The following is a 19,640-nucleotide window of genomic DNA, read 5'->3' on the forward strand; positions in this document are numbered from 1 at the left end:
TTTTTTTTGTTTTTTTTTAACAAATCTCCAAGAAAACAAACCCGGTACATATATATATATATATGCAGAATTTAGATACACACTATAGCTACTTCTTTACGTGATCATCCCAAAGATTTAGACAAATATGCAGCGGCACAAGCTTTTGGGCACTTTCTGATCAAAGAAAGTTCCGGCTAGGTTTCTCAGTACTTTAAGTAAACTAAGAAGAAAAAAAAGAGACGAAATAAATGTTTCTTTTTGCGTGAGGTTCATACATACTCTAGCTACTTCTCCACGTAATCAGCGCACATATTTAAGCAGTTATTACGACGTGGCACAAGCTTTTAGACACTCTTCCCCCAAAAAAAGATTGCCGCATGGGTTCCTAGTGATTCTATCAGGAGTTCAACGAGACTGTCAGTCTCCAACAGACAGTACTGTCCTGACCATCGTCACCATGGACGTCTGTCCGTCCTTCCTGAATCTTCATGCAGTTTACTCCGTTCACATCGCACGTTTGTGGCGAGTGAGAGCCTTGCTGATGCATGCGGAGCGACTGAGAACACCGGCGGCATCCCCGTTCGGAGAGGGCACACCAAAGCCTGTGCCACGTCATTCTACCCCATTGCTTGAGGAATTTGTGTGAAGTAGACGTACATTCTGTGTATAGTAAAAGATTGTTTTGTCACTTTTGTTTGGTTTTATAGACCGTTTCTCGGAACTTGGGGAAAACAACCCTCGTATATAAAACAAAGAAAAAAAAATACGAGTATAAACTGAGAGTGAAAGAGAAACACCCATTTCTCGTTATCTCTCTCTATCTAAATATATATATAAAGGGAGAGACCTTCATTATTCTATATATATATATATATATATATATATATATCAGGGTGTCGAACCGGAACCAAACCGAACCGAAAACCGGAACCGAACCGGTATTTTTTCCGGAACTGAACCCGAACCCGAACCGTTATATTGTTATCGCGATGAACCCGAACCAGAACTGAACCGGAAAAAAAATAACGGTTACCGGCTCATGTCAAGACGGTTCGACCACGCGCTGTTGACAATGAATGTGCTATCAATGCATGCCTTTTGTTTTTTAAGTGCCGTCAACTGACACACACCTCGCTTACATATTTTTCTTCTCCACTCAGTCTTAGGAATATAAACGCTGCATCCATGAATCTTGACAAACGCTGCATCCATGAATCTTGACATAGGAACCAGTATTGCGCTGGTCGCGGCTTTCACGGAAGAAAAAAAATTGGAAGGCTGTGCAAAAAAAAAAAAAAAAATCTCGTCACGGGGTTTTATTTTTCTGCAATTTCGTAAATCCTAAATGCTGCTGTGTGCTCATTTCATGACACGTTTCTAGAACGCGCGAGTTCTTGAAGCTTGCTTCCATCGGAATGAGAAAAGAAAAGGCTGTGGAGTTTCATAATAATGCATCCGGTTTCGTATAGGCACTTAGAAGCTAACATATTTGTGAGACAGCGAACTCTTCTAATTTAAAATTTATCCTATTGCGTCCTTCTGGCGTTGCGTTCGGTGAAGTGTTTTTCATATTCCGTGTCTTGTTTAATGAAAACTTCTTTAAGGGTCCAATTTGAGTTCCTGAAGGCTAGTTCAAATAAAGAAAGCTGTATTTTCTCCCCACTGTTCCTTCAATTGCTTACACGCCGAGGTGGCGGGATAGTTAGCGAGTTCTACTTGTAAGTGGGTTTGTAAGGAGGTCGCGGATTTTACAGCTACTGCGTCGGACCCAATTAGATGAAGTCCGAATCCGTAAAAGTCGGTGAGGTAACCTTTGAGTGCACATAAAGAAACCATTCCTGGTAGAAATCCCTGAGCCTTACACTACGATGTATCCCGTTTCGTATGTGCTGATTTCAGATGTTTTATTTGTAATTTATTTTGATGTTGCAATTTGTCATTTATAATTTCCGAACCGGTTCGCGAACCGGTTCGCGGATCGAATTAATTGAACCGGAACTGAACCGGAACAAAATTAATTTACCTGAACCTGAACCGTAACCGAACTCGTATTTTTTTCGGTTCGACACACTGATATATATATATAAAGAGAGAGAGAGAGAAACAAGCACGATGAGTGGGAAATATACTTATATATAGAGAGAGAGAAGAAGAAAAGCCTCCCCTTGAAACGTCGAATAAACGTGTCCTTGTTTTTGCTCAATCCGTAAATCTTTCTTGTGTGTTCTTCTTTTTCTTTTTAATAATTACCGGTTCATAAGCTCCGATGAATATATATATATTGAGAAAGAGAGAAAGAGAGAGAGGCACAAAGAGAAAGCATCTTCGCGAGCACTCGCGTCATCACAAGCTTGCTCGAGTTTCTAAAACCTATTTCGTTACAAAAAGAAAAAAAAAAAAAAAAAAAAAAAGACCCCCGCACGAAATTTACAACACAAGCCATCAGAAACAAATGCATCAGATAAAAAAATTGCAAACTAAAAAAATACAAGAGATTCTGGTAATGATGGTGATCTTCAGCGTGAACAATGAGTCTGGGAAACAACCTGCAGCGTGCGCAGTTCGTTTCAGGGAGAAATCAAACTACTAAACAAAATCGGGTAAAAAATTGTAAAAAAAAAAAAAAGAAACACGAAAACGTAAGTTTCAAATGAACGCTGGGAGATCATGTATTCATCAAAAGGAAAAGAAATGGAAATACGAGATTGGGAACAAAACGAGCGGCTTAAAGCAACCACAAATAAGCTAAAACAAGGCAATACGGCAATTACGGGTGATTCGCAAAGTCGACAATGGATCGAAACACCCAAGGCGCCAAGATTTGTCGCAAAATACACCCAAAAATAAGGGGCGAAGAAAATGAGTTTTTGCAAAAACAGCTCCGCCCCCCCAAAAAAAAAGAAAAAAAAAAAGATATATCCATATAGAAATAAAGGTGGTGGAGACCGAAACGGAAGACAGACGACCCGCTTTTTTTCCTATTCGGGAATGGCTGGAGTTTTACTGTTTGCTAAATTCGGCGGCCAGGTGCCGCTGATGTCTGTTCATCGCGTGACGTCATCGCTTTGGCTTCTCGTCTTCCAACAAACGCGCCATCGCGAACTTCTCTTCCTCTGTACGCTCTATATACCTCCGTTTTTATCGCAGGAAAATGACCCCATTTACCCACCCCCGCTCGAGTTTACAGGTTTTTTTGTTTTTTTTTTTAATAAACTAGGCTTTTTTTTTTCTTTTTTTTTTTTGTTTTGTTAGATGATAACGTTTGCGCGGATTACTTTGATGAAGGGTCTGCGAAGTGGGGAAAGGATATAACAGCCAAAATAGAAAATGACTGCTCTCGGGCTCAAGTCGTTACGGCTATACATCGCCATGAACCTATAGAGAGAAGCAGACGGGGAAAGAAAAAACAAAAAGACAAAGAAAAATGGCGGAATGTTCCATCAGAAAGTTTGCTTAGACGACTCATCATTCGCTGCAGGCAATACTTCTTTGGTGAATTCATATTTCGCATTTCGGCGACTTATGTTACTCGATCGGAAAAAAAAAAAGAAAAAAAAATTCAATAGTTCGATTTTTTTTTTTTTTATACAGACTATATTTGAAGTTTCGAAATTATGCCTAGAATATGTGCGACCGTCATTAGTTGGTCATGCATGCGCTGTACGCAGGCATTCGGGACGAGCGCTTCGTCAGCATTCGGGCTGTACTCGGATCGGAAGGCATTCCTCACGAGTGCTGGGCGCGAACTCGGAACCAATCACGGGCTTCACGCCGGGAGCGACGAGACCAACTAATGGCGGCTGCGCATAATCTATGCATCATTTCACAATTTCGGGAAGGATCTAACGCGGGGCGTGGCCGGTCCCGGGAATCTAATCATCGCTCCATAGCCAATCAGATCGCGGCGTTCGCCGATCAGAACACCCAGAGAACGCCGAAAGACGAACCACGGAGACAAAATTCCGAAAATATTAAACCTGTCGAGTAACTACCCCACTCTCTGACGTCATTGCACTGCGGCGGCGCTGCTGTCGGCAGCGCGCATGCGCAGACGCCTTGCCTCGCGCGAAATCTGGTTTGTACACACGTGCCGTGCCCCCAGCCGGTGTGGGCAGGCGTGGAGTTTGTAAGCGGTGCGTTGGTGTATATAGACCTTTTCTGCAAGTGGGCCGCACTCTTGAACTGACGTCACTTCCAGTATGGGCGAAAACATTGTTTTGCCTTTGCCACGCCAATAGAAGGCATTTGCGATATAAGCGTAAACGTCACACTTTGTCGTTTTGCCTCCCCTTTATTTTTTTTTGCAATTTGCAGGTTGAAACGTTCGACTATTTTTTCGTCGCCCATACCGGATACGCCTATTAGGTGGCTGGAGGCGAGAGTACATAGAAAAGGTCATATACACTTTCCCGAAGCTCATTACTCGGGTAACAGAAAAATAAAAAAAGCCGAGTCACTAAGTGGTGGGCGGATTTGCGGCGTCAGTCGTTCAGCTATACGGTGCCTGGAACACATATCCGACCGTTGTGTTTAGCGTCCTAAACGGAGAGCAAGTAGTCTGCTTCTTGCACAGGAGTTGCATTGACGTCAGAACGACACCAAGCTGTGACTGGCTTTGGTTGAAAGAATATTGGGTAGACCTCAATTCTACATGCCTCGAGGCCTACCCACTATTTCCTTAATGCGAAAGCATTATATGTCCCATTACGCGAAAATCCGGCGTTGGCGGCGGCGTGACCGGACAATGCTACCAAAAATGGCCGACGGCGCAAAGATTAAAAACACGTCAAAAATGCTCGGACCGACGTCAGATTTCTCAGGGAGGTTCCTGTAAACGAAGTAAACTATGATACATTTCGGCCTGGGCGGGAATCGATCCCGGGTGTCCGGGGTGCGAGACGAGCACGCTTCCAAGACGCCTCGGCGGCTCCAAGGTTCTGGCTGGCTAAAGGTATGCCTATACTTCGTCTCACCCTACGATGGACTAAAGGCAAAAGTTACGGACCGCCAGATCCAATCACGAGCCATTTAAAAATTGCGTGGTGTTGTGCTTCGATGCACGTATATATCAGGGCCCGCGTCTCAGATCACTGATGGGAATTGGCGGACAGTGGTTCGAATTGAATAGCAGGGAGTGACTCAACAATGTTACATCGTAAAAAAGCCACGACATACAGGCTGTTTGCAGTGTCGAAGCTATAGAAATGATGCAGCGTTTTTGGGTTCGGAGCATTATTCGTCCACCCCTAATAAATGGTAGGCATGTCATAGTTTAGCGTGAAACGTGATTGGACCTGGCGGCCCGTGGCTTTGGCCTTTAGTCCATCGTAGGATGAGACGAAGTATAGTCCGTGCGTCATTGCACACGTCACGTCGCAACCATCTGGCTGACTAAGTGCGTGCGTGATTGGGCACGTGGCGGCGTAGCCAATGGGGAGGAGGTGGCGCCACGTCATGAGCGTATAAAAACATTTCACCAAAGGGACCATTAATGCTTTCGCATACCCGCACATCAGCAATCATAAGTGTCTTTGCCAATTTTTTTTTAATCAGCCACTAAGAGCTCGGCGTTTCGACATCATCGCGACCCCCTGCAAGAAGCAGACGAACTCGCCCTCCGTATATTCCGCCCGTGCATCCAAAGTGGTCCCCAGGGGGCACCAGACGACGTCACCAAACCCGGAATGTCGTGCTGTCTTTGTGCTGTCGGATGTCGCGCGATCCTGGTGGTTGGCCGTCACAAGTTCCGGCAAGCAAAGCACGAGCAGGTCGCGAGTGTCACCTGTCGTCATGTCGTCTCATGCTCGTGGCCGCCGAAGCTGCCGCGGTCTGTCAAGATGGAGAGAGACCTGCGGCAGAACAGGCTTGTGCCACATTCACCACCGCTGCCGTGACACCGCTAGGAGCGCGGCCGGCGACGGCATGACGCTCCTATGACGTCATCGGGCGGAAACCGAGGGATACTTTTTGGAACGCGGTAAACACGCCGGTCGGAGACGCGTTCCAGGCACCATACAGTCCGGCAGAAGAAATACACCGTGCACGCCCAGAATGCGATCCACAGCCCGGAAGTCAAAGATGGCGGCACGCGGACGATCGACGGAGCTGTCTATAAACACACCCGCACAACTTGTTCAGCTCTTGCCCCGAAAGCTCTAATTCCGGGGGTTGCTTTATGGGAAGTTAAGTACAACTTCCAATTAAATGAAGATAAAAAATATATATATATTTAGCCTTACGTCAACTGCAGCTCACGGGTGAACCGTGGTGTTTTGAAGAGGTACTCCGCCGCGGATGATGTGATTTGAAACCCCCGAATCGGCTTCTTTCGGCGTCTGCGGTCCCAACATTCTTTATTTTCTTTCAGTCTGTCATGTAGCCCAAAAAATGAGACTCCGACGTCGCATTCCATTCGTTGCTCAGAGATCGCAGCTGTCTCCAAACAGAGCAGGGAGTCCAAAGAGGCGCGAAGGACTATTCCAGCTCATATCGTTCACGAGAGTGCACCAATGCCCGTTCGTCGTCACTTGAGCCGCAAATTACGTTACGCTTAGAAAATCGACACGCAATCGATCCTTTTCAAAGGTCCGTCGAGAAGCATGGTCGCTCGCCATTGCTTGGTGATAGTTACAGGGATGTAGAGGGAAAGAAATTAGATATTTAAGTGAGGGAGGAAAGCATTTTCTCAGGCTAGGTGGCGTAAGCTACCGCCCGTTTACAAAGGGCATAGCCAATATCATCCATTCCTGGACACGAAGCGCGTGAGTGGATTCCCGAGTCCTCGCCGAGCGCAGACGCAGGCCTCGTGTCCAGTGCGTTTTATCTCCTGTGCGGAGCGGGAGCACTTGGAGATAGTTAAAGGGGCGCTGCAACGATTTTTGTTATTTGCGTAAATACCCCTTAGATTGAACCCCCGACATTTGTAACCTACGAAACACGGCTTAGTTTTTCTCGTGCAATGGTAGTCGATAAAAGAAAAATAAAGAAAAACGAGCAGCGTTTTTTTTCCTCGACTCGCAGCCATAACAAGCGGCCACGAGCGAGCCGTTACTCGAATGCTTGTTGAGCAATTGATTATCGGGAGCCCAGATCGAGTGGCTCACTCTATGTTCGGGTCAAATCCACGAACCGCATTCAAATATCGTCACTGGGGCACTGTGCCAGCGTTACTAGATTACCTTAGTTGTAGAACTCCTGAAGGGGGGAGTTCCACAACTCGCTCCGTTCAGTCCGCGGAGGGGGGGGGGGGGGGGGGGAGTTCCACAACTTTCAGTCCGCCTCCCGTCGTTGGAAGCGCCATCTATATTTTTGCCTTAAAACTGTGTGTTTCAGAAAGTACGGCGAAACGCCATGTAGAAACTGCGCTTCGAAACATATGTATTTCATTGAATACACTAGTCTTACCATAGAAGCCGTCCCTCAACAACGGCGGTGCGTCGAACGACGGGAGGCGAGCCGGAATAGGGGAGGGGGGGGGGGGGGGGGGTAGGGGGTATTGTTTGTGCAAGCAGCGTCTATGAGCAGTTTCGTCGCTGAGCTAATCTCGTAACGTGGGACTATGCCAACACTGCGACCTTCAAACAACGTCATAACGTTTCGCGAAAGGAGCAATTGAAAGAAACCGCTCGCTTTTATTCTTAGCATTACACCGCAACAAAGAGGTTTCTGGGTGAAAAGAACAGCGCAACTTGGACGAGGACAAAGAAGACATATAAACGGAACAAGAGCTTGTCCTGTTTATGCATCCTTTTTTTTCCTCGTCCAAGTTGCGCTGTTTTTCACTATGAACTCCTGTCAACTAGCCAAAATGTCCATTCTATATTCTTGGTCAATGGCGTTCCGTGCGAGTACACTCGGGTTCTACTAAAGTGCCAGTATACTCGACAAAGTGTAAAAAACAAAGTTCAAGTGAATATTGTTGCACCGCCCCTTGAAGATTCGATAACGCATTTGCTTCTTGAACTTTCGACACTCTGTCAGCAAGCTCGGGCGATGTCGTTTTGCTTTATCGCAAAACGATATTTAACGGAAAAGCGTTTCCTCCGGTTTCAGACAAAGCTTCAAATAACCGACCACATTTATATTAAGCGAGGCTAGGTGTCGCAAGCCACCGTTCGTTATAAAGCGTACAGCCGTTAGCATCCATCTATTTTCTAAACCGTGGCCAAGGTAGCGACTCTAGTCATCGCGAACTTCAGACCAAAGCACGCGACAAACCTGGGGAAAGGATAGTGATGACGACTCTGATTCGAGGCACTCTAAAATAGTTAATGGCGTTCTACCGACAACCCCATTAACCTTCGTTGATTGTTAATCGATGCATACAGAACGGCAACCCAAAGACGTAGGTATGGATTTAGCGATCGCCCTAAAGGGAGCATCTCGGTCATTCTCAAAGCCTTGACTAAAATTCGAGTTTCTTTACTGGCGACTCCAGAGAGAATTTTTGTTTTCATTATTCCATTCAAGGTTTACTATTCTAGGTTTTAGCCACCCGTTGCTCCGAATCGTTTGTGTGATTATAGATAATCACCCAGTATATTCATATATATATATAGAGAGAGAGAGAGAGGGAGAGAGAGATGGAGCAATGATCTATAGTCACCTGGCTTCTGTCCCAACTTCGAGGTGTCGCCTAACGATCGGAGCATAAAGTCGTGTACAGAATGCTGATTCAGCGTACGAAAGAGAGGCTTTAGACACTGGTTCAAGTATGTTTCTTGCTTGGATATCTTAACCGTCACATTCGTCGTACAAAAAACTGTCCGCAAGCAGGTTTGAAGCATACACATGCACGAAGCAAACAGAGGCTTTGAACATGATTGAGGAGCGGCCACAGATATACTTCTCTCATTGTGCCTGTAGCGAAAACCGTCCCTTTTTGTACGATGTATTGCCAGTGGGACTACGGCTTAGTGTGACTAGGGCTACGGCAATGTGACTACGACGACCTCAGAAACCCCTCAAGTGAATTCTGAGATCGTCTACTTATGGTGACATCTCAATCTACAAGCTGTAAGCATAAAAAAAAAACGAAGTTACGCTTCTGGGCGGCCGATTTCCCTATTACAAATCTAATCAAAGATCGTGACGCGCCCCTCTTTCTGCACCTTGTAGCAGACGCCACGGGGCGCTGTCAGACGATGTTTTAAAACAATAATTGCTGTTACTATACGTCTCCTACGTCCAAAGTTTTGACTTTTTCGTCATAAATATAATGCACTACCGCGATTAAAAATTCCAATAGTAGTAACGATCGGAATTTCCGCGAAACTAACTGTTTTCATTGGTCTAATGTTATGGAGCTGGTAGAAAGCCAAAAATGCCCCTCCTCGCTTTCCCCAGAAGAAACTAGCGTCCGTGTAATTCCATTCCGGTGAGGTTATTACGACGTCTCGCCATCTAAAACTAGTCATTTCATTCGTATTGACTTCGTTTCGTCATGTGCTACAGACTACTTTAAATAACCTCAGAATTGTACGAACGAGCGAGCCTTCTGACATGCAAGCAAGCACTACCAGTCTGTCCGATTTCTGATTTCCCAAAAATTCGGGCGTCGAAGAACTTGAAACGTTCGCGCAATATTTGTATCCCGACTTTTCCTACGTTTGCTCACACTCTTCTATGATGAAAGATGCATTTCGCACAAATCTCGAAACAGAAACAACCACGAAAATATCTCTGCTTACCGCTGAGGCAATACGCACCTGTTTACAACAGCCTCGAACTCTATACCTGCAAAATTTCAACTCCCAAAAACACCGCCAGCGTGTATAATATATAACTTCGTATTTTCACGCGCCCCGACCGCATATAATATAAACTCGCGATGAAAAAGTGATATCGCTCCTACCTTTTTATTCGTCACCTTTCCGCCGACGCGATTCTAGGTTCCCCCTTCGTGCAAGCTCCCAAACTGCCTCCAGCTTTTGTTTGATCGACGCCTTTTGTGTCTGTCTGTGTGCGTGTGTTCCTCTGTGTGTGTGTGTATTCCTCTGTGGGTGCTCTGTTTGTATGTGTGTCTGCACGTGTGCATCCGTATGTGTACGTCAGTGTGCGTGTGTGCGTGCGCCTGTCCCTGCGTATGTGCACGTCTGTGTGTATTAGTGATGGGCCGAACTTTTGCCGAATCGAAAGTTCGGCGTCGAATCTCGGGATTCGGCAAAGCCGAAGGGTTGCCGTACTTTTCGAAAAATTCGGCAAAGGATAGATGGATGGATGGAGGGATGGATGTTAATGGATATACCCTTTCTAACGGGCGGTAGCTTGCGCCACCTAGATTCGGCAGGAATACATTGTTGCCAGACAATCCATATGTCGTTTTTTCAGGCAAAGAAAAAAGTTTCTGTATTTTAATGCATATTTACACAGTTGTTATTAAATAATGTGATATTCTACAAGATCGGTGTCATTTTTGTATGTTTACTGGCAATTTTCGTGATATTTCGCAGAATTGGTGTGACAACGAGGTTTGGTAGTACCGGGCGCAGTTTTACGCATACGCAAGTTTCGGTTTTGAGGCCTCATCAGCGTAAGCCTCCAAGTGTGCACATTTTTAAAATAGTGGCAGTAACACTGTTGGCTAAATTTCTCCGCGAGTCACCATTTCGTGCGCGAAAATAAATGCAACGGCGGCTGAGCCTTCATCAGCAGATATACCAATATTATTGTACATATGCATGTTTCTTTTTATTGTTATTTGAGTTGCTTGACGCCAGCGTTGAATGATAGTGTGCGTCTCATATTGGCAACGGCCCCTTTCCAATTTTTTTTTAATTCCGGTTTCTGATGTTAGGACACACGCGGACGTTTAGGAAGGTGGGAAAACTGAAGAATGTCGGATGCGCAACGTCGAGCATGATAGTTCTATGTTCAGTTTTATGCGGATAGATAAAAACCGCAAAATAACGCTAAATAAAATGCCATATTATTTTGGTTTGGCACAAACTACTTGGGAGCCGAAAACAGGATTACTATAATTGCGAGGAGTGTTTTAAAGTACCTGTCAGTCAATGTTACAACTAACTACCTCCTTACATCACTGGAAATGTCTAATGAAAATCACGTCATCCAGAATGTACGGCGTCTTGTTCCACTTGCGCAGTGGGCTGCGTCCATTCCTGGTCGATATTTTCTTCTTCAGGCAGAAATTATTGAAGAGAACCACACTTACAGAGGCTGACAAACACACAGTTACCCATGTCGCCTATACTCCGCACCACGCCGTAACCGCTGGTAGTGCTTGCTGTACGACGGTCACCGCACGAACGCACGGCGTTCATTTGCAATCCATGGTCCCGTCGCGTTCTCGCGCGTGCGCAAACGTTTGCCGAATCTGAAGTCCGGCAGATTCGGTCCATCACTAGTGTGTATACTAGTGCGTGTTTCTGTGTGTGTCTGTGTTTGTGGGCGCGTGCGTATGTGCAGGCGTGCGTACACGCACGTGTGTGAGTGTTTCTCTATGTGCGCGTGCGTGCGTGAGCGTGTGTGTCTCTATCTCTGTGTGTATGTGTATGTGCGCACGTCCGTGCGTGCGTTGCGTGCGTGTGTTTGTCAAGGGGCACTGTTCGTATATCTACGGGCATGGTTTTTGTTTCAGTTGCGTTTGTTGCGTTCCGGGCGTATTGACGCCTTATCGGCGAGCACCGGGCCGCCCCAGCCCTCAGCACGCCGAACCGTCTGACGGAAAAATCGATGACCCTATATAAACTCGGCCAGAGAGCACCCCTCGGCTCGAATCCGTTTTGCGCTGGAGCAGAGTCGGTTCCGTTTGGGGGCCTTGTCTTTCGCTCGTCTAAACCTGTCTCAGTGTTTCAGCGCAAGCTGTTTCTCCGCCGCATGATGGGATTGTAAGCTGCGTTCATTTCGGGTGAGAAGTTCGAAAACCTTCTCTCGCCGACATTGACGACTTCAGCGAAATCGACGGCACCTAGCGCGGCTGGAACAGAAAGCCGTGGCGGCAGGTTTGCTCGCTGCAGCCTCCTCGAGCGAATCGGATTTTCACAGTGCCCGGTGATCCAAAGACGAAGACGTGAAACTAGGTTCAAAAGCACGCGATGAAAATCGCCAATACTCCGTCCCACACAACGTTCGACCGCAACCGACGCTAGGATCCTGATGTCCTAGAGCAAGAGCAGCCATGTGTAGCATTAAATAAAATACGTTTTCTCAAGTCAACTCACTTAAGAAAATCAATCAATCAACGTCAAAAGTGCATCGTCAAGACGCGCGTCGTCTTTGTCCGTTGGCTATCACCGGCCTAACCAATCACGCACAGAAGAAGAAAAAAAAAAGATGTTTAAGGAATGTATTGGCATAACCCTTGGGAAACACCACGCACGTCTCCCTTTGGGAAACGCTAACACAGACCCGTTCACTTTTTTTTTTCTTTTAGCGATCTCTTTTGCTTCCTATATTTTTTGCCGCCTGTTTTTGGCGTCGTCACGGAGTCAGCATTGGCGCTTCTTATTATCCAAGTGTCCACGGTTGGATCTTGCTTATCGCCAATGAACTACAAGCAAAACTATGTACTTTTAATGATTTCGTTAGTTAGTAATGTGATCCAGCGAAGGGATGCATCCCAAAAAATATTGCACATCTCCGCCAGAGGGTGTCAGATCGTTTTCAAATTTTCGCGCATGCGCATTGAAGTCGAACGTTTCTTCGAACTTCGTCGAACTTTCGTCGAACTTGGAAGGTCGAGAAAGTCGAACTTGGTCGAACTCGAACCCTAACCACCGTGGGTGGAAACCGCTTTGTGCGCCAGTCTGAAAACCGCGGGTACGCCTCAGCCACGGGGAGGTCATCACGTGACTATTTTGGTTAAGGGTGGCGATGTGGGTTAGTTGGTTCATACTGACAAAAAGGCAAACAGCGCGCAGAAAACGGGGACTAGAGGAAGTGCAGACAGGACAAGCGCTGACTCTCAACTGAAATTTAATCACAAGGAAACCAAAACAAAGAAAACAGCAACTCCGCCCACGTCACATGACAAATTCACCACGTGTCCAAAAAAAACATCTATTTGCTACTCAGGCCCAGTGACGTTTGGCGAACTGCGTAAGCCAAACGTCACTGGGCCTGAGTAGCAAAGAGATGTTTTTTTTTTGGACACGTGGTGAATTTGTCATGTGACGTGGGCGGAGTTGCTGTTTTCTTTGTTTTGGTTTCCTTGTGATTAAATTTCAGTTGAGAGTCAGCGCCTGTCCTGTCTGCGCTTCCTCTAGTCCCCGTTTTCTGCGCGCTGTTTACCTTTTTGTCACTATTTTGGTGCCCAGCCGTAAAACGTTTAACCTATACTCGCACCCACGTGGGGTGCAGGTGAGCCTCTTGTATGCGAGTTGGGTGGTTGGTTGCATAGATTGTGGGCCGTAGCATTGCGCTCGTTTCCGCTCGGTAGGGTTTACGTGAGCGAAGAGAAGGCGAGGTTGGCGAGGCCGATACGGTGAGGCCCCGACGGCCGGCCTCGAAGAGCAGACGACGGACCACGTGATCAGCTCGTCGAGGTCCGTCGTGCGTCCTGAAGGTTTTACCAAAACAGAACTCGAGAAGCTGACGCGGTGCGCGATGTGTCGGCAGTGCGCGCCGAATTACTGCGCTCGCTCCGTCTGGTAGATATAACGAGACCAGCGTGAAGGCAAGACCGGCGAGACGTGCAACACCCTGATGCCCGGACGATGGACCACGACGAGGGGACAGTTTGTGTAAACGAAAGTGTCTGGCGTTGCCGAGACCATGCAAGATGCGACATTGCAGTGTGAACGGGAAACCTTCCACGGCGAGTTTCGTTTACCGGCACTCCCCCGTTGAACTACGTCTTGAATTTTGCAGCAACGTGAGCTTATAAGCGGTTCTCTTAAATTTCCTAGAGCCGCGGAGCTGCTCAAACGCTGTATTTTGGCCCATTGTTGCTACAGTGAGTGGATTTCATCGCGGTGGAGTTTCGTCCGCTTCAAGTCTGACGAATTTGGCAGTCGTGCCAAGCAGCGTTACTAAAGCAGCGCCCTTGGCGCTGCTTCAGTGACTTCATCAGCCCGTAGCGTAGGCTGCGCTCTGAACTAAGGTAAAGCGAAGCAAATATTCAAATCTTAGGGTTTTCTAAGCCAAACCAACAAAGGTCATCTGGCACCCTCCAGAGAAAAATCCGCAAGTTCATTTCAAATTGAATTGATCCAACGTTGGTCACGAATACATGTTAATAAAACACCCAAGTCAAACTCAATTGCATGGTTCAATGTTAGTTGCCGATGCATACAAAGAACACCCCCAACCGTATTATAAACTCAATTGTGTGAACGCTCATCAAAATATTTCACACGGGCGTGCAGAAAATGATCGCGGTCAAAATTCGCTAGTTTATTTAAATTTCTTTCGATGGAAAACACATTTCTCGAGCTGAATTAAGATACGCACATTGTTAGAAAGCTTGTACCACTTGCACGATAATAACAGAGCGCAAAAAAGATTAGTTTCTTGAATTTATTGTAACACGACCAGATAAAGGGCAGCAGGCGCAGTCAGCTGCCGCGATCATGAACAGACAGAACCACGGTGGAACCTGGTGCCACTCAGTTCGTAGACGCAACCATGTACCATTCAGCAGTCACGTGTGGTTCATGTTTGAAAAGGAAATCGGCGAGGAGGATGAGGAAGAGGCGAGGGACACGGGAGGATGGCTTGGCAAAGCTACGTGGCTGACGTCACGCCCTCCCCGTGGCCTCAGCAATGCTGGACCATCAGACGATCTTTACGTTGTCTTTACCCACACCAGCAGCAAGATGGCGGCGTCCAGAGACCGTACTTGCAAACGCCCATACGATAGGGGGGGGGGGGGGGGGGGGGGGGAATGTGGTTTTAGTTTTGGCACACCGAGCTCACCTTGAAGGCGGTGAAGATGGGGTCCTCGCTGGTGAGCGATATCCAGGCGGGGCTGGCGAGGGCCCTGAACGCGTGAATTCTGCGCAGCGAGTGCCGCAGGGAGTCCCTGCGGGTGTCCTCGTAGCAGCGGCGGCAGCCGCACGACAGCGGGTGTGGCCGGTCGATGGTGGCGCCGCGCGAGAGCAGGAGCTGCAGGATCTCGAACTGGTTGCAGTGGGCGGCCAGGATGACGGGAGAGATGTCTGCCGAGTAGTCCGAGCTCTCCTTGGACAGGCTGCGCGCCCAGCCGCTGGCCAGCATCTCGGCCGTGATGCTCGGGTGGTCGATGAGCATCTCCACGATCTTGTACACGCCTGGACGAGGGGAAAGAGAACGGGCATTGGACTGGGGACGGCCAAAATCGTAGCGGTGATCGGCCGTCTATAGACAGTTTTAGTGGATCGTACGCTAAAGCCTTGCGTACGCAATAAAATTGCGGGTCGGGAGTGCGCGTGCGCAGAACGCAATAGAAGAGCTAGCGTATTGCGTACGCACGCAACGCTGGGGATTTTGCGTGGCGGGCTAGCGGGCTCTGCGGGACGTTCTCGAGAGATCTCGGACCCAACGAGAGCACCAGTTTCAAGATGGCGGTTACCTCGACTGGCGCAGCAAAGGCGACGTGGTGTTTTCGAAGTTCTGTGTTACGTGAAATTGCGTGGTGTTCGACCTACGGCGGTCGAATCAGATCGCCGTGCAGCTGAAGGAGTGCACAGTGAAAATGTTCGCCGCTCGGAATGTGCGTCAACGCTGCGATCTGCTCAACGCTAAGCCTATTCGCACAGTTCATCGCCGATGGACGAGCGACTCTAAAAGAAATTGCCGAAGTTCTCGCTATGTACTGGACATCAGTAGGTCATGAATTTCATTCCGCGATAGCATTGATAAAAGGTGCCGTTTCAAAGGGAAGATTGAGGGAGGCTCCGTGATCGAATTTGGCTACGCACTCTTAAGCCTGGTTCAGAAAGTTGCGCTTGACTGCGTTTGACTGCGTTGCGGCAGCAAGAAACCAGGACATCCCTGCTACTTATCTCGCGTGCTAAGATGATTCTTTGAATTCGATTGCACGCTTCACACGAAGCACAGATGTGCCGGTGACTCTCTTTCGGTTCTCGACGCAACGCAGTCAAACGCACTCAAACTCAAATGTCTGAACCGGCCTTTACTCGTATCCTCTGTACCCCTCAGAAAAGCGCGATTGACGAGGCAGCCGCGGCTTGGTTTAATTTGAAATAAAATGATTGGACACGTTTTCATTTTCAATATTTCTTTCCAGGAGCATGGTTGCGCTATAAGCACGCGGAATTCTGCAGCTCTAGCAAATCTAACCAAGATCATGCGCGGTGTTCACTCGAAAACGTAACGCATTACTAAATTTGGTCCGAGCAGCTCCTTTTTAGCGTACGCTATACTATTGCGTATTGCGTACGCAAGAGGCAGCAACGCTATAGACGCTTTACAGCAGCTGTGCATGGGCGCCGCCATAACTGACCTTCAGTTTTTGTTCCCTCTTATTCCGTTCGCTTCACTTCATCATTACCACAGTAGGACAGGTTATTGCAATTTTAGATGCTACTGTGTTCTTGTGCCCAGCATAGGCCCTTGTGAAGACCCGTCAACGCCCGCTTCAGTGGCTCGGCATCTCGGTAAGACAAGAGAAGGGCAGCTATGGCGGCTCAATCTGGCGCGTGTGTAAAGCGTCTATACTAAAACTGTCTTATGATAGGACAAACGCTCGCTATGACGATTTGAGTATATTTCACTATTGGAAATGAGAGGAACGTCATCAGACTTTGAACTTTGATGATGTTTGTTTAAGGGCGCGACGACCACAAACTTCCACCACGTTTTTAACACACACCACAGAAATTGGCAATAGATAATACACATCGTGTCCAGAGGTCTGATCTCGTCGTACTACTGAGTCCGCAGCATGGTCCGCAGCTACTGAGCGCTTGCTGACGGCGAACTTCCACGGTTGTATTAAAACGGGCATTCGTTCTGCGCATGCGCTGGGAACAGTGCACTCTAATATGGTGTCCAGGAAATACGTCCTATATGTGCTGCTCACTGGCGGTCATAGTTGAGCTAGCTGCTACTGAGCACGTGCTCGACAGCAAGCTTCTACTACGCTTCTAGCACGCACATTGCAACACCATCAAGATTGTTTGATTTGAGAGACCATAAATAAAAACTCATCCCGAGCATGCGGTGTGAGCACTCACGTTGAATATGATGTCCAGTGAATACCACCTCAACGGCGGCCATAGCTGTGTGTGCGACTGCTGAGCACGTGCTGACGGCGAGCTTCCACAGATATTTTGAAACGCGCATTCCACACCATCAAGATTGCCCATCTTAGCAGCATTTAAAAGGCCAACGAGAAGAAAAGGAATATTTTCCTAAACAGCCTGGTTGGGACACCCGTGCCAAAAAATAAATTTTACGCGAAAAAAAAAAAAAAAAACGCGATTTAGTCCATAGTCACCTCCTTTCCACTTATTTGCTCTCTCGGCGTTTCGGCTACAGTGTATTTCGGGCATTGATCTTGGGAGCATGGAAGAGAGTTGGGTCGGCTCGGCCATCACGTTGAGGTGGTTAGAGTTAATGACTGTTCCGTGACGTCGTGGACGTTTCGCGCACAATTAAAAATAAATCTCGCGCCCTCAAAACTGCTCTGAAAACGAAAAAAAAAAAAAATGCGCGTAAAATTTATTTTTTGACACGCGTGTCCCAACCAGACTGTTAAAAAAAAAAACATTTATTTTCAGTGGCCCTTTAATGTGAGCTCGTTCTGAGCATGCGCTCTAAACAGCGTTCTCAAATAAGGCGCCTAGTGAGTACCTCCTACAGACGCTTTTCAGCAGCTCTTAGCGGGCGGAGCCGAAATGACATCCACTTTGAAAACGATAGCTTTGTATGGGAATCCTCAATGGGGATCTTCTTTCTCCTGTTCGTCTGACCGTATATGGGATCCCGGCCTCAATCTCAACCTCTCTTCGTTTCGATCTGGATGGGTATTGTACCGGCATGTGGACCTGTAATTAGAGCTGCGTGAAACTTGTTAAGGACCCCAGGTTAGCATCCCTACTGCGCTGGCTAAATTATTCGCCGATAGTATTGACCCAGCGTCGCCATTCCCAAAGGGTAAAATGACCTCCAGGGTGTCTAGCAAATTATTATTTTAAAATTCCCTGACTTTTCCAGGTTTTCCCTAACAATTTCAGGTGGAATTCTCTGACCACTGTAGAGGCGGTTAAATAATAAAGACCAACATTGTAAAACCGATTATGTAGGACAAAAAAAAAGTAGAACACAGCCACAGGTCTGTGTTGTCCTGTGTCTGTGTCGTGCCATATTTTTTTTTGTCCTACGTCTCGGGTTTTACGATGTTAAAAGTTCACCAGCACGCTTGACTCTTCTCTGTAATTTATATAAGACCATTAAAACACAAGGCATTGAGCACTGTGAGGATCATTTTGCACGGGCTTAATCCAACTTGCATATTCCGAAATATTCGGGTTCGTCCAGTTCGGATTAAACGAGCACTTTCTGGCCGCCGACATCGTCAGTAAAGAGGCCACTTCCAGAAACACGTTGAAAACACGACGCCCCACCACACACATCAATAACCGAATAACAGCATGGCCGCCAGATGCACACTTTCGGATACTTTCGACTTAAGGCTTGGATTGGGGTCTGCGGCTTTTTCATTTGTCACTAAATATAATAGCTTTGACTATATCTAGCCTACAGTGTCACACCCTCAATCCAATCCAAGGCTTGGACTGGATTTCTCGGCTGTTCCCTTTGCATCGGGTAGCACACTCTACATCGGGTGAGCAGAGCTCATGTTTCGCTCTAAGCAAAATTTATTGCGAATTTTTTTGCCCCTAAGTCCTCAAGTCTTTGCTCAAGGCACTCGATGGCGTTTCCGGCTCATTTTTCCTGATTGGACTCGCTGTCTGACAATATCCCCGACTATTCCCTGATTTTTACCGGTAATTAAATTTTCCCTGACCATTCTCAGTTTTCCCGGTCGCTAGACACCCTGGACCTCTCGTTGTGCAAACACTTTAACGTCGAATTCCATTTGCTTTTGCCTGCAAAAAACAGATCTACACCAAGGGTCTCGTCATTGTAATTAATTCACGAACCCTCAAACGATACTTGATTCATTAGTGAGTAAAAAGAACATAAACGCGCGTCGGTTCCTAAAAGGCGCTAATATCATTGAACGCAAAGCCCGAAACTTTATAGTAACACTGGAAACTCCAACAGCCTTGAAGAATGAACCAAGGCGCGAGAGCAATCCTTCCCAGAGAAGGTTCTCAAAAATCTCACAACCCCAGCCGCCGACGGCGAGGCGAGACTGTCGGATCAATTCCCGTCTCGCTGCATCATTCCCGCCTTGGTGCATATTAATGTCGAGTGCCCCATTTAGCTTTTGGTTCTCTTTCTTTCTTTGTTTATGTCTTGAGATCACTTACGTGCTTTACACAACTCACGAATTTGCGCCCCAAAAGTAATCTCGTTAGTGCACTGGGGTAAGAGTGCCGCCTACACTCCCAGAAGTCTGGAGCGCCTACTATTCCGCAAAGCACTAGGGAAAGCGAATCGCTGGAGAGCTCGGAGAAGGGCGAGGATCAAAATATGTTTAAGTATACCCAGAAAAAAATCTCATATCTGAGCCATGGCGTTGGGTATGGTGACCAGGCGAAGTTCAATGCCACAATACAAACTGT

The 19,640-nt window shown here is 47.1% G+C and overlaps 1 protein-coding gene across 1 annotated transcript in view; it reads right to left on the reverse strand.

Annotated features, from left to right (window-relative positions):
* LOC115327842 (transient-receptor-potential-like protein) overlaps window positions 1–19,640 on the reverse strand; it is a 169,866-nt gene that overhangs the window by 47,439 nt on the left and 102,787 nt on the right. Inside the window, exon 4 of the mRNA XM_042289930.1 lies at window positions 14,860–15,212. Coding sequence (XP_042145864.1) covers window positions 14,860–15,212 — 353 coding nt within the window. The remainder of the gene's footprint in view (window positions 1–14,859; window positions 15,213–19,640) is intronic.

Source organism: Ixodes scapularis, unplaced genomic scaffold (genome assembly GCF_016920785.2).
Source record: "Ixodes scapularis isolate PalLabHiFi unplaced genomic scaffold, ASM1692078v2 PGA_scaffold13__105_contigs__length_92229423, whole genome shotgun sequence".
NCBI lineage: Eukaryota > Metazoa > Arthropoda > Arachnida > Ixodida > Ixodidae > Ixodes > Ixodes scapularis.